General features: G+C 40.7%; 1 protein-coding gene across 7 annotated transcripts in view; it reads right to left on the reverse strand.

Moving 5' to 3' along the window:
- UNC79 (unc-79 homolog, NALCN channel complex subunit) overlaps window positions 1–22,376 on the reverse strand; it is a 184,100-nt gene that overhangs the window by 95,266 nt on the left and 66,458 nt on the right. For 6 of the 7 annotated variants that reach the window (XM_063439045.1, XM_063439043.1, XM_063439042.1 and 3 more), the window contains 7 exons: window positions 13,747–13,775; window positions 11,143–11,378; window positions 10,012–10,183; window positions 9,688–9,918; window positions 8,467–8,657; window positions 1,884–2,007; window positions 238–378 (listed from right to left, as the gene is read on the reverse strand). In XM_063439045.1, coding sequence (XP_063295115.1) covers window positions 238–378; window positions 1,884–2,007; window positions 8,467–8,657; window positions 9,688–9,918; window positions 10,012–10,183; window positions 11,143–11,378; window positions 13,747–13,775 — 1,124 coding nt within the window. The remainder of the gene's footprint in view (window positions 1–237; window positions 379–1,883; window positions 2,008–8,466; window positions 8,658–9,687; window positions 9,919–10,011; window positions 10,184–11,142; window positions 11,379–13,746; window positions 13,776–22,376) is intronic. The other variant, XM_063439047.1, reaches the window with a different exon arrangement.

A 22,376-nucleotide genomic window follows, 5' to 3' on the forward strand; every position in this document is an offset into this window, starting at 1 on the left:
AACCGCCACCACCGCAACCAAATGTCAAATAAAATCATAGCAAAAAATGGAGCTCTGTATCTTTCAAACACTGCTTCTCTCACATGCGACATATTATTGCTTTTGCAAAATTGAAATATTTTTTTAACTTTAATATATCTTTAAATAGACAGTTTATGTCTCCTTGTGCAGAATATGCAAATTAGCATTATTGACTTTAAATATCAGAACTGTAGGAGAAAATGATAGCTTAATTACCCTGTTTCCAGGAAAATTTCCTCCAAGTTCAGTGACTCTTACTTTCTTCTGGTTGGCTAGCTCTTTAACTGAGTTGACACCGTCAGAAAACATGCTAATCAGCAGCTGGAGAGGAACCACTATGTCTAATTCAGACAACACCTAAGGTAAGGAGAGAAAGTATTCTGTTAAAGATTGACAGTACAGCAAACTGCTCCAATTTAGGAAAACATGATAAGAAGTAGTTAGTTAACAATTCTTTAAAACAAGTTCAGTGTCGTACACTAAGGGGTGAATTTTAGTGAATTTAAAGTGTATTTTAAATTTTAGGCCAAAATAGTGAAGCAGATAAAATAGCAGCATTGGGAAATTTTCCATTTTAGCTAATTTGACCTTCAATTTGAAACTGGCTTTGAGTTTCCTCTGAATTCACCAAAATTCATAACATTTAAAAATAGTATAGATGAGGGAGGACAATGCTAATGTTACCATTGTCTTCAAATAGTGCAAACATTGTCTACATTCCATTCAGATAAGATAAATGGAATTGCATCTTAAACCAATGGCAGTAGTGACATGGCTGCAGACACAACACGCCCACTATGTACAAGTACTTGGGCAGGGAGGTAGAAGAGTATTCTTTCCTCTTTGATGTCTGTAAGCGAGTAGGTGGGCTTACAACAACAGTTACATGACACTGTGTTCAGTCACACAGTGCCAAGGTCCTTCTCATGCCATAATCTATACAAGAACCATAGGTTGTTATGTAGCGTGGAGGGTCCCTTTAAAATGTAGGCAATTCCTAGCATCTGCATGTGGTCAAGACAGTTACTGACAATTTTGAACAGTGGGTGAAAGAGCTGTCCACTATTTGCTGTTGTCCTGCCTGAGTTAACATGACAGATTTAGGAGACAGGGCCTGATAATATTACCACTCCTAGTAACAGTTTTTCATTGGATTTTGCAGTTTGGATGTTGCTATATAATGGTTTAATTCACATTATGCTATCACTATGATAACTTAAATGATTCTTCATATTTAATTTTATATATAATATATGTTAGTTTTTTTTGTGTGGAACTACTCATCTGGAACTATTAAATCAATTATTCTAAAACAAGCACTTAGAATACCTAGACTTCCGTCTGAAATAAGTGACACTCGTGACTCCACTGGGTGCAGTGGCAAGTAACACTTAGGCCTGTCTAGTAGAGTAGGACTTGAAATCTTGAGCCCTGACATTTATGAGAAGTATAGAATTCAGAATGGGTGGTCAATAAAAGGGCCAAAGGTGCGTCAAAAAGAGGGTGGGTCTACCCAGAGAAGGTACAAGTCAGCTTGAGGTGCTGGCTAACACAAATTCTGAGCTGCCCCACTCTGGACTGTCTACGTGCAGAGTGCTCATGAAGTGCTACCAGCATGGGTTGAAAGCCTAGAGTTCACTCTGTGTAGCGTAAATGCATCTACTGATGGGCAAGTGATGCACTGATTGGGGATATTTCCCTGGCATATTCCTATACAAGACATCTGGGAACTAACCCTGAATTTGGAAGGGTCTCACCATCCCTGGTTGGAAGTTTGAAGGTATGGCTGCTTGTCTAAATCTATCCAACAATTAATACTTTCATATGTATCGACACACTCAGACCTTGACGCAATCACTTACATGGAGCCAGAGCAGGGCTTGTTCTTGGACAGAGGAAGGATAACCTGTGAATCGACAGCTAATAAAACTGAACATTTCTTCCATGGAGAAAGGCAGAGGGCAGAGCTCAATGTCAAACATTTTGCTGAAATTTAAAACAAAACACATTATATACAATACACAAGGAAATTTGGGGAAAAAAATGCTGCTATTTATCCAAATCAGCGATTTTGTTTACTTTGTGAAATTCCATGGTCAATGCACCCATAATTCTTAGCTAAATGAATAACAAAGTGTCAAATAATTAATACGGTATCAGTATAATCACAAAATCCACAATAATACTCTAAAGATAGAAACAGTGAGAAACAGTGGGATTTGTGGAGGATTCACAAGGGAATTGCAGTTTTTAAAACAGTCAAACTGGAAAAATATTCAGAGTTGGCTATTTTGGTCCAATTATGCCATTATTCTGTCAATTCTCCACAAATACTAGTTTAGTGAAGAAACTTGAGTTGAATAAGATGTTAATAAATGATAGTAAATAATAAGTATAATTTATCCAGCCACAGAAAGATAAAATGCCTGTAAAATGTGCCTATTATCTACCAAAAGGTACAATATACTACATTTCTCATTTAATTCTCTCTCATTCTATGCCATTAATTATATTTTAAGTAAGAATTAATTAACCTGCATAAGGCTCATTTCCATTCTTGATACTATCCTATGAAGCTGTGGATATAGTACTCACTTCTGCAGGCCCGGCAGAAGTATATCGGGAGGCTTAATCGACTGCCACGGAAGGAGACATAAAAAATTGCTAAAAGATCTGCGGGAGGTGTGGCAGGCTGACCTAAGGGAGACCAAGAAAGAGATGGCGTCCTCCGCCAGAAAATGTAGGTGGTAGAGTCCAGGGAGAGCACTCAAGATAATCTAAAGGCTCTGTGGCAATCTACAGCGACCTACCATTTGTTGTCCTGATAAAAAAAAAAGCGTCTGTTGGCACTGATCGCAAGTCGGTTGCGAGGACACTTCGTGAAGTACAGCTGGGGCGGAGTTGGCTCAATGATTGTCCCACATGGGGAATCCACCCTGAGCTCATCTGTGAACGTGGAGGCATTCCTGCAACAGCTTAACCTGCAAGCCATGCCAGTTAAGGGGACATCTGTACAGGCTAGAGAAACTGTGACATGAAATGTTTATTTATCTTGAGGGCACAGGTCATTAATGGATATATGCTCCTAAAAATGAAAGATCTTATATTGCTTTCATTTCACATTATTTTATTTTTACGTTATGTTAGCACACCAGCCTCTTATTGTTATCACCAGAATAGGCCATTGAGTGTTTATATGTATGTACAACTTTTGACACTATGGGGGGCAGGGCCTGATCGCCAAGCATGCAGGACGCGGGCTGAGGGAGCTCCTCGGATAAACCTGTGATATAAGCTCATAAACCAAGGAAAAAAATTTTTGAGCAGCTGAAATAGCCTCATGATCTGGCCTTCTCCTGCCTTCTTCTCGACATGACCGCAGTCTAGGCCACGGACCCCCCCCCCCCCCACCCTGGGCCGGTGGGGATATCCCGGCCCCCGCTGGGGTTTCAAACACATCGCCTGTAAGACATACCTGGGTGACTAGCAACGCTCCGGGTCCTAGGCCTGGCCAGACAAGATGGCCGACGCACATGGTCTGGCTCAGCAAGACCAACAGCACCTGACCCACTCAACTCTGGCGTCCATGCCTGCACTGGATGCCGCCTTCGAGCTCTTCTGGGCGAAACTGGAGGCCCGCTCAAGAATGGCGGCACTGGCTGCTCGGACGGCACAGGAGACTCACAGGCAAAATGAAGACTCAGAGGCCCCGGGAGGGCAAGATGGTTCCAGACATGGCGGCAACCAAACGCGCACATCCACCTGGGCAGAGAGCCACCAGGAGCAGGGCAGTAGCACGACACCCTCACGGGCGGAAAGCAGCTAGATGCCGCCATTGGAGACTGTGTCCACAATGCAGTCGGAGAGCCTTGCACCGCTCCCCACACGGGAGGAAAGGGGACACTCTGCACTGGCAGCCCTGTAAGGAAGACCGCTGAGAATCACTCTGGCCTGACACCTATTGCAAAGGACTGGCAAGCACTTGTAAGTGCCTACCGTGCGACCTAATGCACAACAGCAACCCACTGAAGCGGCACCTCCAAACCAGGCTGAGGTATCAGGCCTCCAGGGTGGGCATCGGCTGATAGACGTGAACAGCCATGGGGACTTACACTAACCACCGTTGTTATGACGCGCTGCCTGAACGCACAACTTTTATTATGATTTTTATGGTTATAGTTATGTGTTCTCGTACCCTCAGATATTATCTTAATGAAATAGCCAGTAAGATATCACAGACCATCAAACTATCTAGATGTTATTCCTATTGTTTCTGCATATATATATTTTTTTTGTGCATGGGTGATAACACAGGCTTGTCTTGCCACGACAGCAACGACATGCATAAGCATTAACATAACATAGCAATAATAAGCAATATCGTGGTATACTAAACATTAGCACATATTTTGTTATTTTTAAGAGCAATTGACATGTTACTGGTTGTGTTGTCTTTTGGGCTCATCCCTGAATGATATGTACATGACATAGGCGACTTAAAGAGAAGAGAGCGGTATGCATCAGGGTGAATATCATGGTAACGCTAGTACAATTGGTGTTTAAGAACTATGCCTTGCTGTCTCACACTAGAGCGTGATTGTTTCTTAGGATTCTTCAGCAGGCGGGGAGAGGGGGGTTGTTAAGTTGGTCTAGAGACCGGTCTATGGGGTAGGAGAACAATGCTAGGCCGTACATTTCAAAGTTGAGAGAAGAGAGAATAAACTGTAAAACATATCTAATCTAAGAAGAGATTTACTACTGCTAATTACAGTATCACATTCAGGTGGTAGATGTGGTATATCGGTGTTGCCCAAGTTGCCTCAGGACAAAGGTGGTGGCCATGGCTGGATCCCCGCAGTGTTGCGGTTCAGCAGTGCGCTGTAGAGAGTCAGTAAGCTGTAGAGAGTCCTGCGAGAGTCCCAGCTTTGGCAGTAGGGCCGTTGCCCCCTGCATATCGTGTACCAGATGCTTGTTGTCGCCTAGTAGAACCAGCAGTGTGCGGGCTGCGAGCCACCGGTATTGCACAGTGTGCTTCCTGAGGTGCAGATATATTTTGGCTAAGGATAGGCATGATGTTTCACCTAGTGTCTTAAAAACTGTTTTATTATATACCCTGACACTGGGGATGGAACCCAGCGGCTACTAAGCTGCATAATTACCATAGTTGAGCATGTTATCTTACCTTCTTTTCTTTGATTACATTAATGTCAGCTAAAGCAGTATGTCTTAATTATTCCTCTTGCCATCACGATATAGGACATTGTTTATATTATCCTGTTTATTACTTGTGCAGTTCAACCACATGCCACAGTATTATACCTTTTGAAATGCCTGTGTCTGCTGTCGTGGCATCACAAGCTTGTCTGTCATACTTATAAAGAATTTAAAAAAAAACAAAAAAACTTTTGACACTATGCTGCAAGCTAATCCACTACATTGTAATCTATCATTGCTAACTGCACCATGACCACTACTTCTGTATAAAACCTGTTTTATCTTATCTTTCTCAATGCCAAGAAGTGTACTATATGTACAAATTCTAACAAGATACAGATTTAAAAAAAAATGTATCATAGGTCTCCATGTTAAGCACTACACTTACCATACAATAAACAAAGTATGGAGAGACTAAGTAACAGAAAGCATAACCATCTGGGTGCTAATCCTCACTGGTTTCCCTCAAATAGCCATATAAATAGTAATCTAACAAGAAAGAGAATGCACACCAAAAAAAGCCACAATAGTCACTTAACCTGGTTTAATAAGCCAATATCAGATACAGGCAAAAACAAACAATTATAATTAAAGTGACAAAATTAGGCACAAAAAATAAATCAAAAAAATCAATGATAATTACCAAAAGTTTTCACAAGCCTAATAGGGCAGAAACAGGACACAAAAAGTAATCCCCCAACGTTTCGGCACCTCCTGGTTGCCTTTATCAAGGGAACATTATTAGGCTTGTGATAACTTTTGGTAATTATCATTGATTTTTTTGATTTATTTTTTGTGCCTAATTTTGTCACTTTAATTATAATTGTTTGTTTTTGCCTGTATCTGATATTGGCTTATTAAACCAGGTTAAGTGACTATTGTGGCTTTTTTTGGTGTGCATTCTTTTTCTTGTTAAAGCACTACAATTACCACATGTAAACCTACTTCAGTTTGCTTTACAGTGGAAGAGACAAGTTAGCGACTGAAAACTCCCAATAAGAAAAAAAATAAAGAATGTTAATTCCCTATTTGAGCACCTTTAAAAGAGGGATGGCCCTTCTCCAAAAATCAAACAAATGAAAAAATCATTAAAAATTATCTATGACTTGTGTCAATCTTTTTCATGAGATACTCCATTTTCTTTTAAAATGAATATCACAGATTTAACAAATTGCATCAGGTAGAACAAAACTAGGGTAAACATGACAACTTAGGTGGAGAAAGAGAAACAGCGGTGGTCATGTATAAGACTGATTTCATGCTAGTGCCAATTTTCTCCCGACGCTCCACTTTCTTACATATAGATCTCATACTTGAACAGGTCACCTTTTCCTGAGAAAGCATTAAGATTGTCTGCGAACAGGGGCGTTGATATGGTCAAGAAACGCGCAGGGCTTCAAGCCATATATAATTTGTAGCTCCCTTCTTAAAGTCCCATACATGGCAATCCCCCCAAACTCTATCCTACTTTTCCCAAACTCCATCCCTTAACACACCTCTTGACACACTCACTGTTACTGACATACATATGCAGATGCACATACAGGCACCAATACAGAAGGGCAGGCACACACACACAAAAACAAAGAGACATAGACACAAACACAGACAGGCAGAGACAGACACATAGGTAGGCACAGGGACACAGACAGCTCTAGACTTACACAGACAGGTATGATAAATCTTAGAACAAAACTGCAATCTTATCTAAAAAGTGATAAGACATAAACGTTGCTACCCTAAAACTTAGACAATCCACATATAATATAAAATAAAATAAAAAATGGTGCGTTTAGACACAGACAGAAAGGTATACACAGGCACAGAGAGGCATACAGACAGACTCACAGAGGCATACATACACATCATAAGAAAGGATACTGGTCCCCTACCATGTTCATTGGAGATAGTTGTGTGCAGGTGGTGGGAGAAAGGCAAGCTGCTAGCCAGTTACTGTTTCAGGGCCAGCAGCCGCAAGTCTCCTGTAGGAAAAGCAGGCAGTGTGCCAAAGGCCTGCTCTTCATATTTCCTGTATCTATATTACTGCACTGCTCTTACTTAAAGGGACACTATAGTCACCTGAACAACTTTAGCTTAATCAAGCCGTTTTGGTGTATAGAACATGCCCCTGCAGCCTCACTGCTCAACCCTCTGCCATTTAGGAGTTAAATCCCTTTGTTTATGAACCCTAGTCACACCTCCCTGCATGTGACTTGCACAGCCTTCCATAAACACTTCCTGTAAAGAGAGCCCTATTTAGGCTTTCTTTATTGCAAGTTCTGTTTAATTAAGATTGTCTTATCCCCTGCTATGTTAATAGCTTGCTAGACTCTACACGAGCCTCCTGTATGTGATTAAAGTTCAATTTAGAGATTGAGATACAATTATTTAAGGTAAATTACATCTGTTTGAAAGTGCAACCAGTTTTTTTTCATGCAGGCTCTGTCAATCATAGCCAGGGGAGGTGTGGCTAGGGCTGCATAAACAGAAACAAAGTGATTTAACTCCTAAATGACAGTGAATTGAGCAGTGACATTGCAGGGGAATGATCTATACACTAAAACTGCTTTATTTAGCTAAAGTAATTTAGGTGACTATAGTGTTCCTTTAAGGCTGATGCCTATTTAAGGATAGTGCTAGGGAGAGCAGTGGAATACAGATAGGCAGAAAGATCCAGGGTTAGGGGATCCCACATTCAGGGCTGTAGCCCCCCAGCCACAACTTTCTACAACTCATTCAAACATGGATGGCAGGCAAAATTTGATGGATAAAATGGCACAATCAGTAATTCAAAAGGTCCAGACACTCAGGGGTATAATAAGGCAGTTTTAATAGAACTTAGTGCATATTACAAGCAGCAATGTTTTGACCTCATACAGAGCTCAACAATGTTTCAATAAAACTGCCTTATTATAGTCCAGAGGGTCTTGACATTTTGAATGACTGATTGTTCTAGTGGGGCATGCCAACCCTGTGGTTACAGGAAGAGTGCAGATGTTTATTCTCTGAATAGAGCACGGTGATGCACTTTTTTATATACATAACAAGCATCATCATTTTGATCTAAAAATTAGATCATGAAAGTGACAGAAAACAAGTGTCGAAAGAGCTAAGATGGAGGCTTCCATGCGAAGGAAAAAGAGGTGTATATTCCTACATTATTTTTTTTTTTTATTATAATATGTTAACTGAACCTAAAGACCTGTCCCAAGAAATGGGCAGTTTTCTTACCTGAGGACTTCTCGGAATTCTTTCAGCTGGTTGTCTGGCACTTCTGTTCTGATGGATTCTAACCATTCTGGCATGATACATTCCCACACCGGCTGATTAATAACATTATATGGGATGAGGCAGAGGATTCGGTTCAGACCTTCTTTTAATTGAGTCACTGTGCTGCACGATTTGTCCCAGTAACCTCCAACCTAAACACATAGTAGTACAATTAGTACAACTCCAATGCGTTATGTTCTTTTAAACCGTCTAAAACCTTACAATATCTTAACATTTGCAATGATGAAAAAAATAGACATCATTACTTTCAGAAGAAATCTTTTGCCTTTTGACCAACTGGAAAACTGCAGTTGAATGCTGCTGCATGTCTATAACCGATTTATTCCCATTGACTGCCAGTTAATTCCATGAGCCTGAAAGGGACACTATAGTCACAAGAAGAACTACAGCTTAATTTGCAGCACTGCCGTTCAGCGTCCCCACGCTCTGCATGGAGACACTGAACATTCCTCATAGAGATGCAATGATTCAATCCATCTCTATGAAGAGATGGTAATTGGCGCAGTGCAGTGTTTTGCCGCACATGTGCATTAGCCTCCCAATGCTTTCCTGCAGGAAAGCATTGGATTGGCTGAGATCATCAAGTTTGTTGATCTCAGCCAAGGAGGAGGAGCATAGACGGGCCAGCCGCAAGGAGACCTTTGTAAACTATCTTTTGTATTTTTTCATCCTAGACAACTATGTAACTTCCTTTGTTTTCCAAGACCATCAATACAATGAGGACACTTTGATCTCTCACATTCCTGCTTTTAGTTTCCTTTCTGGGTACATTGTGTTTTGCTTTTTGTGTAACTTTATAACTCCCTCTTTTTAGGTGGAGTGTTCCTTGATCACTTTAGCTTACAACCCCCCTCCTCCCATTCAGCATAAAAAAGGGGTACACATCTACTAAACCCATTGCACTGGGTCACATGGCTCACCATAATTATCTCTGCAATCATTGTGTTCTGCCAGCAATGCTTCTCTATAGGAAGTTTTGAAACCAATTGTTCTCTGTGAGAAGCATTTACTTCCATTTTGGATTTACTAAGGCATCTGCTCGGAAAGTGCCATAAAAGCTAGTTCACAGAGCCCTTCCACATAGTAAGGTTTAGTTAACCTTTATTTAGCTATTGAGTTATGCAAAAATGTCATAAGTAACAGTTCCACTTGAAACCTTACCCTGGCAAATTCCATGGGTTTGGGGAGAAGGCACATCACCATAACATCAAACCGGATGTCACAGACAGTTTTCAGCCACTTGGTGACAAACTGGGGCTTGAGTTTCTCGACCAAACTTCCGACTTCATCATCCATCATGTAAGCTGTAGAATGGAACCACTGGAATACCATGCTGACCAGCCGTGCCAGGCTTTCTGTGGGGGTGTTTTCACTCGGCGTGCAGAGACTAATCTGTTAGGCGAGGATAAAACCAACCAATCACAAAGCATTCACTGGGCACCAACATTCACCAGTCTCTATATTTCCTGAACATGTTCTCCTCACCAGAAACCAAATGCCAAACTGACTCAAAAGACGCTGATCGTGTTTATCATCATCTTTGTTATCAAAGTCTGTGTTGTCCAATGAATGATGCGAGGAAGAGAGGCCCATTTGGCGCCTTCGGTTCATTTCATGTTCTCTCTGCTCTGCATGGAATTCGGCCTCCTTTAGCAAACTGTGAGAGAGGAATTATTGTTTTATCGACTTTTTTTATTGTTATAATAGTATATTCAAACCCAGTTTGGCAAAGTTGAGTATTGATTACACCCACTGCTGAGCTAATGAGTTTAACTTCCAAGGTATGTGATATCACCATGGAGACCCCTTATGCAGATGTCATGGTAAATTTTAAAATAGGGAACCACCCGTTAGTGTCCAGGAGGGGCACTAAAATGCTCAATGGTACAGTATGACTGGGGAGATCAAAACTTCTCTCTGACCAGACCATTGGTAAGGGCTAAAAAGGACCAGGCTGTCTATAGCAGGGAAAGCTATCCCTATTCCCTTGCTCTCCTATGTAGAATTGTGATTGGCAATGTCAGGAGGAAGTGAGAGCAAACATGAGGAAATTAGAGCAATTGAACAGAGTGAGAGAAAAACAGAAGGGGAATGCCAAACAAACGACGGAGAGACTGCCTGGGAGGGAGACAGCAATAAAAGAGGGGGATATGACGTGGGTGAAACGTAAGAAAACAGCAGTGGGAGATGGGCTTTGACTCACTGTCTGTAAAATACCTGAGGATTTAACACAAGAGACATGAGGACTGAGCAGACGTCAATAACAAAGAAACATAGACTGTGACAGAAGATAAGGACTATCTAGTCTGCCCAATTGTCTAAATACTTTAATTATTCCCTGGCCTAGTGTAGCCTTATGCCTATCCCACGCATACTTAAACTTCCTCACTGTGTTAACCACTACCACTTCAGCTGGAAGGCTATTCCATGCATCCACTGCCCTCTCTGTGTGCAGAATGTTCAAGACCAGGGAAATGCATGTTAGCACTTTGAACATTTTCAAAAGTTCAAAAGGGGCTCCTATACTTAAAGAAGTTTGGAAAAGGTTGTCATTCATACTGTAAACAAAGTTTAGTTGGTGAAGCAATTTATTGATAACTTCTACAGGGTTATTACCTAATCACAGCTTCCACCGCACACACCAGTTCCTCAGCACCGCACTCCCGTGTGTTAATGGGAGGTGGAGAAGTCTGGAAGAGGTGAGTCTCTGCTGCAGCTGCTGCACCAACCTCATTACTATGATGATAAGAATGGCATCTTTTACAGTACCGAACTGGTCTGTTTCCATGACGACCACAACATCCAGCTGAGAAACACGTAACCACCGCTCTCCTAACATGGGAGCTGCAGTTCTGAAACAAAGAGGAGGATATGTTATTATTTATACATCCAAATATGTATAGACAGTAGTATGAGACCCGCAGCGCATCCCTAACTCACTAACCCACACTATTTTAGCAGCAAGGAACTTGCTGATCAGAACACACGTGTCTCCTGTAGAATCATCTCCTTTTTAACAAAACCAAAGAATAAGCCTGGATTTTGCTGCAAAATGAAAATGTTTCAAGCACATAGAAGTGAATTCTAGTTGGGGTGGGAGTTTGAAAGTTACACACTGCTAACTGCTCCATCCGATAGTGATCTGCAATGCACAATGGTAACATCTCTGCCCTGTAGCAATCTGAGCTTTTCTACACAATGCATCTTCTAGTTACAGCTCTAAGTGATGGACAATGCAAAGTTCTACAAGTTCCACCACTGTGATCTGCAACACATACTGTCTTTAGCTCCACCCCTAGCGTTCTAGAATAAACACCTCAATTAGCTCCACCCCTAGCGATCTCAAATCCACATTGCCATTAGCGCCACCCCTAGTGTTCTAGAATAAACACTGTAATTAGCTCCACCCCTAGTGATCTGGGATTCACATTGCCATTAGCTCCAACCCTAGTGATCTGGGATTCACATTGCCATTAGCTCCAACCCTAGTGATCTGGAATTCACATTGACATTAGCTCCACCCCTAGTGATCTGGAATCCACACTGTCATTAGCTCCACCCCTAGTGATTTGGAATTCACACTGCCATTAGCTCCACCCCTAGTGATCTGGAATCCACACTGTCATTAGCTCCACCCCTAGTGATTTGGAATTCACATTGTCATTAGCTCCAACCCTAGTGATCTGGGATTCACATTGTCATTAGCTCCAACCCTAGTGATCTGGGATTCACATTGACATTAGCTCCACCCCTAGTGATCTGGAATTCACACTGCCATTAGTTCCACCCCTGGCATTCTAGAATTAACACTCCCATTAGCTCCACCTCTAGTGATCTGGAATTTGCACTAGCTCTACCCTTAGTGTTCTAGAATGAAAATTGTCATTAGCTTCTCCACTAGTGATCTGAAATCCACATTGCCAATAGTTCCACCCCTAGTGTTCTAGAATAAACACTTCAATTAGCTCCACCCCTAGCGATCTCAAATCCACATTGCCATTAGTGCCACCCTTAGTGTTCTAGAATAAACACTGTAATTAGCTCCACCCCTAGTGATCTGGAATCCACACTGTCATTAGCTCCACCCCTAGTGATTTGGAATTCACACTGCCATTAGCTCCACCCCTAGTGACCTGGGATTCACATTGCCATTAGCTCCAACCCTAGTGATCTGGGATTCACATTGCCATTAGTTCCAACCCTAGCGATCTGGAATTCACATTGACATTAGCTCCACCCCTAGTAATCTGGAATTCACATTGCCGTTAGCTCCACCCCGTGTGATCTGGAATTCACACTGCCATAAGCTCCACCCCTAGTGATATGGAATTCACACTGCCATTAGCTTCTCAGCTAGTGATATGGAATTCACACTGCCATTAGCTACATCCCTAGTGATCTGGAATTCACACTGCCATTAGTTCCACCCCTGGCATTCTAGAATTAACACTCCCATTAGCTCCACCTCTAGTGATCTGGAATTTGCACTGTCATTAGCTCTACCCTTAGTGTTCTAGAATGAACATTGCCATTAGTTCCACCCCTGGCATTCTAGAATTAACACTCCCATTAGCTCCACCCCTAGTGATCTGGAATTCACATTGCCGTTAGCTCCACCCCGTGTGATCTGGAATTCACATTGCCATAAGCTCCACCCCTAGTGATATGGAATTCACACTGCCATTAGCTACATCCCTAGTGATCTGGAATTCACACTGCCATTAGTTCCACCCCTGGCATTCTAGAATTAACACTCCCATTAGCTCCACCTCTAGTGATCTGGAATTTGCACTGTCATTAGCTCTACCCTTAGTGTTCTAGAATGAACATTGCCATTAGCTCCACCCCTAGTGTTCTAGAATGAACATTGCCATTAGCTTCTCAGCTAGTGATCTGGAATTCACATTGCCATTGGCTCCACTCCTAATGATCTGCAATGCAAAAATAAAAAAGGTTTCACCTGCTATTGATCGGCAAAGCACGATGCTAATAGTTTAACCCACTTGGGATCTGCAATGCATGCTTCCTATAAATCTCCCTATAGTAATCTGCATACAGTAGCTAATAAGGTCACTGCCACTTTGGTTGAAGAATATGGTGTGATTCCAGCGCAGTGATGTTGTGTTATGAGATAATAATGACAATGACCACAAGTCACGTACAAACACATCACATCATGGGTGGATGAAGACATTCACAGCACGGGTCGACCACTCTTACCTTTTTCTGACAAATGGCTGAAATTTCAGCTGCGTAAGATACGTATGTTAAATTTAATAAGGAAATTTTCAAGAGGCCATAAGCAATACAACATTAACAAGTAGCTAACATTCCTCCCTTTTTGATTCTCACTGTTGGCTGGTTGGTTGCAGGTGGTGATACTTTCTATTGAATTGGAGGAATGTTGTTTTTCATATAACCTCAAATGATTTACAACATGTCATGCTGGTCAATAAAAGGCATCATTCAATGCAAGATCCATCTTACATTTTTCATTTTATGTAATGCTGGCTGAGTATTACAGTTGATACAATTTTTCTCAATCCATTTTATTTCTTATACGTTCTAAAATAAATCAATGTTGCTTTTGTTTTTATTTGACAGTTTTTTCAAGTTTTACTGCTGATTGAACGTGTTTAAAACAATTCTGCCATTGTACAAAGATGTTCACATTATAAACCTTATGAACAATGCACATTTGGAGTAAATTAAAATTTACAATCCTTGCCACCACGTCATATTATTTACTTACTTATAGTTAACAGCTAAGTATTGGTTAGGTGTAAAAAACTAAATTAAATAAAATGTAGAAATCTACACCTTTTAATCCTGCAACTTGTTTCCTCCAAGCTACCAGTCATTGTTATAAGCTCTGTCATTTGCACCTGACAGCCAGCATAAAGAAAGCATACAGAGAAGTAGAGAAATTATTTTTTTTTTTTTTTTTTTATCAACTTTATTTGCAATGTGTGCCCTGGCTTTGCCTCGTCTTGTGTGAACTGGATTAGGATGTAATGTGATACTCTTATAGTATATATTTAAAAGGAAACAACTCATGATAAAGGAAAGTTAAAGTTAAACCCAGGCTACTTCACTGCAATGAAACGGACTGGGTGCAGTGGTCCTGTCATTTTGACGGAAAAACATTGCCGTTTTACAGAAACCTAATAGTTTCCCTTGAAGGGTTAAACACACCTACAGTGGGTGTTACACTGACATCATGTGACACTGCAACCATGATATGAACGCAATGATTCAATACTTTTCTAAAAGGAACTTTGGATCCGTCTGTGGTTGCACTGGAGTAGACCACTCAGTGTCCTATCCCTAGGAATGCTGGAAAAGTGCATTGGGCAGGCCTCACAGATTTACACATGTGCAGTTGGAAGATCTATTCCCCTCGCAACATTTGACGGGGAGAAAAGGGGACGTCTGATCAGTGTGATTCATGCAGAGCAGTGCTTGGCTGCTAAATGAAAGGGAAAATGAATTAACACAATTATTGGTGAATATCAATATTTTATTCAGTGGTGTCAATTTCATTGAAGTTACAGTTCCCTTGTAATATAGAATTCCTGCAATGGGAAACAATGTGAGAAAATTTCTCATTTTCAAACATTCTTGTACAGAAAATGATCTATACAGTCGAGTGATCACTGCTCCAGGTAACTTGGCATCTCCTTAATGCAACTCGTTAGCCACACAGTAAAAAAAAAAAATGCAAAGTAATACATAAAAAATAAACAGTCAAATAAAAATGGATACCTTTCCCTGCAGATCCATTAGTCTGTCTTTCAGAGATACAGGCAAATCCATCCCAACCCAGATAAAGAACCTCCAATCAGGAGATCATGCTGGCCTATAGGGGTCTACTCTTATCTCATAAATGCATGTACATCAAGTAGGATGGACAGAAGTTTCTGCTCTGGAAACTTATAGCAACCATATTTCATGGCTGCAATCAGTTTACACAAATCCCATTCCACTGTTTGAACTGGGAGATGAGTAGCAATCAGCAGAGCCACAGTTAGTGAGGGATAGAGGGAGCTCATCCCAAGTTGCCCATTATGCATGTACACACAGCATGGACATGTGTGATGACATTAATATCAAGAAGGTGAAATTCTGCTGTTCTAAGCCACTTTGAAAGCACGTTCAGAGTGCTATCCTATATGCGTCATTCCCCTCTGCAACCATGAAAAGTTGTGATGAGTGGCATTTTAAATACCGTAGGTCTTACAGATGCAGTCATTCCGGAGTAAAGTTTTTAAGAAGCTTAAACCTGACACATAACTCTAGACAAGCACGAAAAGCATTTTTCATGATGGATTCAGTGTAAGCCTCAGTGAGTCAGCCAGTGTTATTAATCCATATGTTCATAGTACAAGATAACCTTCTGATTTAGACACTTCCCAAGGGCAGACTCCTATTAGTCTTTCTATTAAAGGGGAAGGATCATCCATTTCTATTACTAAGCTATGTACATTTATATAAATGACAGTGCTAAATCATGGAGTCCAGTAACAACTTTGTCTACCTCAAATCCCTGCTGTATAAAGCATAAGATTTAAAGTCTCTTGAATATAGTGTAGCCGCATGAAGTTCTTTTCTATAAACCTTGAATATCTGACAATGATCAATGTGAGCATTTAATAATGCATTCCTCCCAATTCTCTGTCTCAAGATGCAGAGGCATTGTCTGTGATGGTGGGGTATCAGAAGGCTACATATAAAGTGATACACATGTGCTGCCAGATAAACTGAATGGTATAGTTAGGAACACTCTGGAGTGTGAAGAGTGTGCCCTATTTTATTTTCATTTTGCAAAAAGTGCAAATTCCAATAGAAATTGACACTTTTATAAATTAAAGGGACACTATAGGTGCCCAGACCACGTCAGCTCATTTAAGTGGTCGGGTTTTATAATCCTAGGTCCCTTAACCCAAAACAGGTAATTATTGCAGTTTTTAAGAAACGGCAATAATTATCTGCTTGGGTTAACACCACCTCTAGTGGCTGTCTACCAGGCAGCCACAAGAGAGACTTCTGGGCTGTAAGGCTAGTTTTGGTCACCTGACGCTGGACGTCCCCACGTTATTCATGGTGACATCCAGTTTCACCCATAATCCCATAGGAAAGCATTAAATAATGCTTTCCTATCGGGAAATCCTGATGCGAGTGCTGCGTGTGTGCATTTGGTCTTCCCCACAGGCTGACATCAGTGGGGGAGGAGCCCTGCCTGGTGCTGAGGGACATTGTCACTGGAACCAGGTTTTAACCCCATCTGCACCATGGGGGGGCGGAGAGGGGCCTTGACGGAGGGGGAAGCTATAGTGCCAGGAAAACGAGTTTGTTTTTCTGGCCCTATAGTTTCCCTTTAATCTGGTTACACTCTCTGGTTGTCAAGCAGACAACAGGTCATTTACTTCCTGGTTTGGTTAGCTCAGTGGAGCTAAACTCAAGAGGCAGGCAACTGGCCAGAGTACCTGACTTGCAGAGTCTTCTCATTGAGCTCCATTGAGAAGCCTGAGATTGGAAAGCCACAGAAAGAATTGGCAGGGTTAGAAGGGGAGGACTTGCAAAGGCTGCAAACAAGAGATCTGCAGTTTTTGCAAGCTGATTTTAGAACTACCCCCAATGAAAAACATGCATAAGAAAATGCATGAATATATGCTTTGGTAGTATATCTACTATTTATTTTTTATTTGGGCAGTCGAGTGTCCCTTTAATTCTACTAGCTCTGTCAATTTATCTCTTAATAATAAAAGATGCTAAGGTTATTTTAAAACTTTAGTAGTTCTTTAACGAAAAAAAATTAAATAAATAAATAAATTATATAACGATATTTTTATTTGTCATCCATCACAGTCTCTAACATACCTGAGAAAATAATTTCTCAGTGTAAGCTATGTGCAGTCCCTCTGTCTTGTGCGGAGGGACTGTAAATGATGTAACCCCTTTCTCCATCTTCTGCCACAAAGGAGTCTGCTTGACTTATTCAGTGCTGCTTTCTCAAAACAGCTAGTAGTATGTTGATTAAGTCATGCTGGCCAGCACTGGTAGGCATGTAGCCAGGACGACGTGGGACAGGACAAGCAAGAGGGCTTGTTAATGGCATAATCTGTGACACTGGTGATGCACACAGATGTAAGAGGCCCATGTGGAGAGTGCCACTGGGTCTGACACTCCCTTATTGTGCCAGATGTACAACTGAATGGTCTAGAGAGCAATCACATGCATATTTAGAAGCAAGACACCAGAGAAAACCCTGAACAATGAGGCAAGGCACCAAAATCATGAAGTGGCAGCCAGATTTTGGACGGTTGGCAGGTATGTAAAATCTACTAGGAGGTTCTAACGAGAAGCACGTACCTCACTTGCAGACCTAGATAGCATAGTATGGGATCATGGAGAGTGAGTACTCCACTTTCCATGGATTTATTATAAACATGGCTGTGTTTCATGAATTAGGTCTCTTAGTAAAGACATCAAACAGGGTTTCCAATATTAATATGGTTGTTTAATAAAGTCTGATTTACCAAGGATTCTAAAGGAATTTAAAATGAATGTCAAATCCTGGCAAAACAGCCAAACTGAAAACATAGATGACTTTTTTCATAACACATATATATTGGCCTTGAACTTGAAACTCCCTTTTAATTCCAAACAATTCTATTATCATGCATTTTGTGGCCTTTAGTTGTCATTGAGTGTTCCTTTTACTTTGTCTGAGATTTAGTAGTGCAAACACGATTAACTCTTGGAGCATGGATCATTTGTTTTATATAATCATAAGATAGGAAATAATGTGCAATAAAGGAGGGACTAACACTACAGTTTAACATACACAGCAAAAAAACACTAAGAGAAATTGATCCTGTTGTGAAGAAAAGAGAAAATATAGTGTCAAATAAAACATAAAATACTCATGACACCTAGTGGCCACCTGTGATTTCTGCATCCTGCATATGCCAGGAGTTAAATGGACAGAATGGTTGCCAATGCACTGTATAAAACACATAGATCCAAATGTTATCAGTATTCCTACTGGAACAGAACTGGGAAATAAATAAATCCTGGACTTTTGGTCTGCCTGAGAACTGGGTTGGGCATCACAGGGAGAGTCCACAACAAAGGTGATTTTCTGTACATATCTGGCAAGTACCTAACCTAGTAACAGGCCCCGAGACATCTGCCAAATGCCTGGTAGGCCACGATGTTCAAAGGAGATCAAAGGATTTCCACGGGCAGCCCCTGCAGGGAAGAGGGAGCTATACAGCTGGTGAAAGGATCAAAGTTCTCCCTCACCAGCCAGCCCATATTAATGCATTGACATCTAAAGTGCTAGTGGTCTGCACTACCAGAGGGTGAAAACTGCATGAATAGCTAATTGAAGGGTATCAGAGGTTACCCTGGCAGTCCGATGATACATTTCCAAGTGTTGGTCAACGGAGCAGTCTGCACCAGCTGAAAGGTGCAGAGGAGGTGACTTACCCACAGGACCAGCAGGGATCAGAATTGGATCCTCTCTGGCCAAAGCCAAGCCAGAGGGAGGAAAAATCCTTCCAGTACAATTATTTTGGCCTTAAATTTGAAATTAATTTTGACCTCTCGACAATTCGCTCTTTGGTTAATAACCCTGTAAGTGTAGCATTTCTACCAGAAAAAGGGAATATTTTTTTGAGCCAGTGAAACCACAACAACATTTAATTAAGAGCAAAATGCGTTGAGGTTTCTAATGGAGATTTCACAATCCAGACAGCATTCTACTGATTGGAGTTGCAGCAGTTACCAGTTAGGAAATAGCAATTTTGACATAACTTTGCTGTAGATCCCTCAATAATGAGCAGCAGAGCATTAGAAGCTATATTTAGAACTTTGTATATTATTTATTATGAGTTAAACTCATCAGAATATAGAGACTACAAACTGATGAGTCTATTTACTAAATGCCAAACTACAACAGAACTGCAAGTGAATGCTATTCGGTTGCAACATTAGGCTATTTAAAGGAACACTCCAACAATCCGCTGTAGTGGTTAGAGTGCCAGGAGTGCCCTTGTGCTGTCCCACTGTAAGATGTAAAATTATATGAACACAGTTTGACAACTTACCGGAGTCCTGCTGGGCACCAGCGATGCATCCACTGCTTCCAAGCAGGACCGATGTAAGTTGATTACCCACAATACTTCTTGTAGAAGTACTCATGGAGAAGAATTGGACTGTCTGAGATCAACAGCCATGGCAAGGCCATCATGGCATAGGTCTGCAGGTAAGTAATTCAAGGTTTCTTTATTTCATCCTTATAGGATTGTCATTAATCTAAACATGTAGGAGAATACTCTAGCGTAAGAAATACACGTTTGTACTTCTAACATTAAGTGCTCCTATAACCGATTCATCCTAGGATGGAGTTATCGAAAAGTTACAAATTATAGATTTTTGCACTGTTGAAGCGTGCAAATGTATTTCAACTGAATTGAATAAAATTTGTATAAATCAATTTTGCAAGCAGGTAGTGGTAATTCTATTAAAAGTGAGCATTCACAAGTATGGAGTGATCCTTTAAGTGATTAACTCCAAAAGTGAATTTAAAGTGAACTTTAAATTTTAGGCTAAAACATCGGAATTGAAAACGTTTACAGTTTTTCCAGTTTTGCTATTTTTACCATAAAATAATAACTTCATTTTTAATGAATTTAGAATTCTTGCCAATTCATATTTTCGAGAATAACTGAACGTTTCATTTGGATTTCTATGGTAAGTATTAGCGGCACTAAGGACTTTGTGTTAGAAAATATACAGGGCATTTTGTCATAGTCTTTACATCCTGCCCCACCTCACTGCTCTTAGTGCCCATACTCATCCTGTGCCAGAATTTCTTCGAGGAGCAGAATTATCTCAGCTGACCAATAACTAATTATATACCCCACCAGTCCACCACCATAGAGTCAATTAAGAATATGGAAAATGCACATAAGTGAGACTATTTGTGTCAAGGAAAAAAATGTGTTTTTAGAGCAGCATCTTCAAGTTTGGACTGTACAGGTCGGTTCAAACACATAGGAACCCTTTCTTAATTCTCTTCTCGAACAGTCAAAAGACCACAAAAGTCACCAAGGCCTCTTCATCTCAATGAAGTGACCTTCGGCAGTGGTCCTGTCCTTTTACCACTGCAATCTAAAACATTGCTTCTTTTCAGGTCCCCAAAGCTACACTATGAGGAGTATTGGATTGGAGAATTGCTGGAGGCCATACCTCCTCCATACCATTACAAGAGGAGGATAGGTAAGCAGCATCGAGGTAGCCAAAGCTCTAAAAAACATTAAGTAAAATAAGTAGGGGGACTGAAGAACGTATTATTAAGAAAGTGCTGCCTCTGTATTCTAGTCAATTATCTTGCGTATTAGTTAACAGAATTAAAATGATAAATGGAGGGCACAGCAGACTAGATTAAAGGAATACGCCAAGCACCATAACCAGGTACCATTATAGTGGTTATTGTGTCATTAGTGCCCTGGCACTCTACCAGAATGTTTGGAACAGTTTGATAACTTACATGGGTCTCCAGGGTGCCCTCGATCCATCTGGTCTTTCCTTTGCAGGAAAATCTGGAAACAGGCTGTGCAACCATGGTTGCTTGTTGGGACCCAGGTAAGTTGTAAAACAAAATTTAGTTTGGAAGGGTGCCAGGGTACTAAATTATGCTGTAGTTGATATAGTGCATGAAATCATCATTTATTGATTACCTTAAAGATCCTCTACAGCAGTGGTGTCAACACATTGACAGCTTGCTGTTGGACACCAATTACCAAGATTCTCTCAGGTGGGAATTTAATTAATAGAGATGCAGACAAATAAATGTTGTAGAGTATCGACTTTTTTAAAATTTTATTTTCCTATATTTATTCATTTCTATTTTCCTATGTCTATTCCATCTGCTGCTCTCCATGTTTTAGTTAGTTATGGGTTATTAGTATTGCGCACTAATGACGGCTGGTAACTTCAAGTTCATCCTGAGCCTCTAGTGAGGCTCGTTGATTGAACTTCGTTTTCGCTAACCACTCACGTCCTTATTGGCACTATAGCAAACTTATTACTAGTTCCCCAATGTTTTTGTCAAGAAATATGTGGCCATTAGATATTGACGTGATAAGTGTCATGTGACTCTTCTAAATACATTAACAATCGTATTATATACACTTAGATCATTTGTACTATTTGTTTATCATATTTATGTTATGCTTCTATGTTTCTTTCTGTATTATTTCAAATATCTATGGCACTTTCGCATGACCTCAATAAAAGGTCACAGGTCATATATGATTCCATTTTGGAACCAATTTCTGTGAATTTAAACTATGATTCCCTCTATATATACTCCTGTGTGCCAGGCCTCTGTTATTTACACTTGAAGAAGCCTTTCAGGCGAAAAACACTGTGTTTTAAAAAATAAAAAATGTTTTTAGCATTAAAGTATATTTGGCATTTATACTCTCAGTGTGTTTGACCATATACCGTCTTTACCCGAAAATAACACCTGGTCTAATTTTCCCTTTGAAAAACACACACACATTTTTGGGGCATGTCTTATTTCAGGGGAAAAAGGTAGCAAGCAGGTGCTAGAGAGCAGGTCTACTTTCAGGGGAAATCCCATAGACCAGTTCACTAGTGCATGGAATCCTGCAGATCTATGTTTGGGGGAAACTTCCCCGAACATAGATTAGTTTACTAGCGCATGGAATCCCGCAAATGTATGTGAACTAGCGACTAGCAACTATGGTTTATTTTGGGTTAGGGCTTATATTACGAGAATCCCAGGAAAATAAGCTAGCGCTTATTTTAGTGGG

The sequence above is a fragment of the Pelobates fuscus genome, chromosome 13 (assembly GCF_036172605.1).
Source record: "Pelobates fuscus isolate aPelFus1 chromosome 13, aPelFus1.pri, whole genome shotgun sequence".
In the NCBI taxonomy this organism is placed as follows: Eukaryota; Metazoa; Chordata; class Amphibia; order Anura; family Pelobatidae; genus Pelobates; species Pelobates fuscus.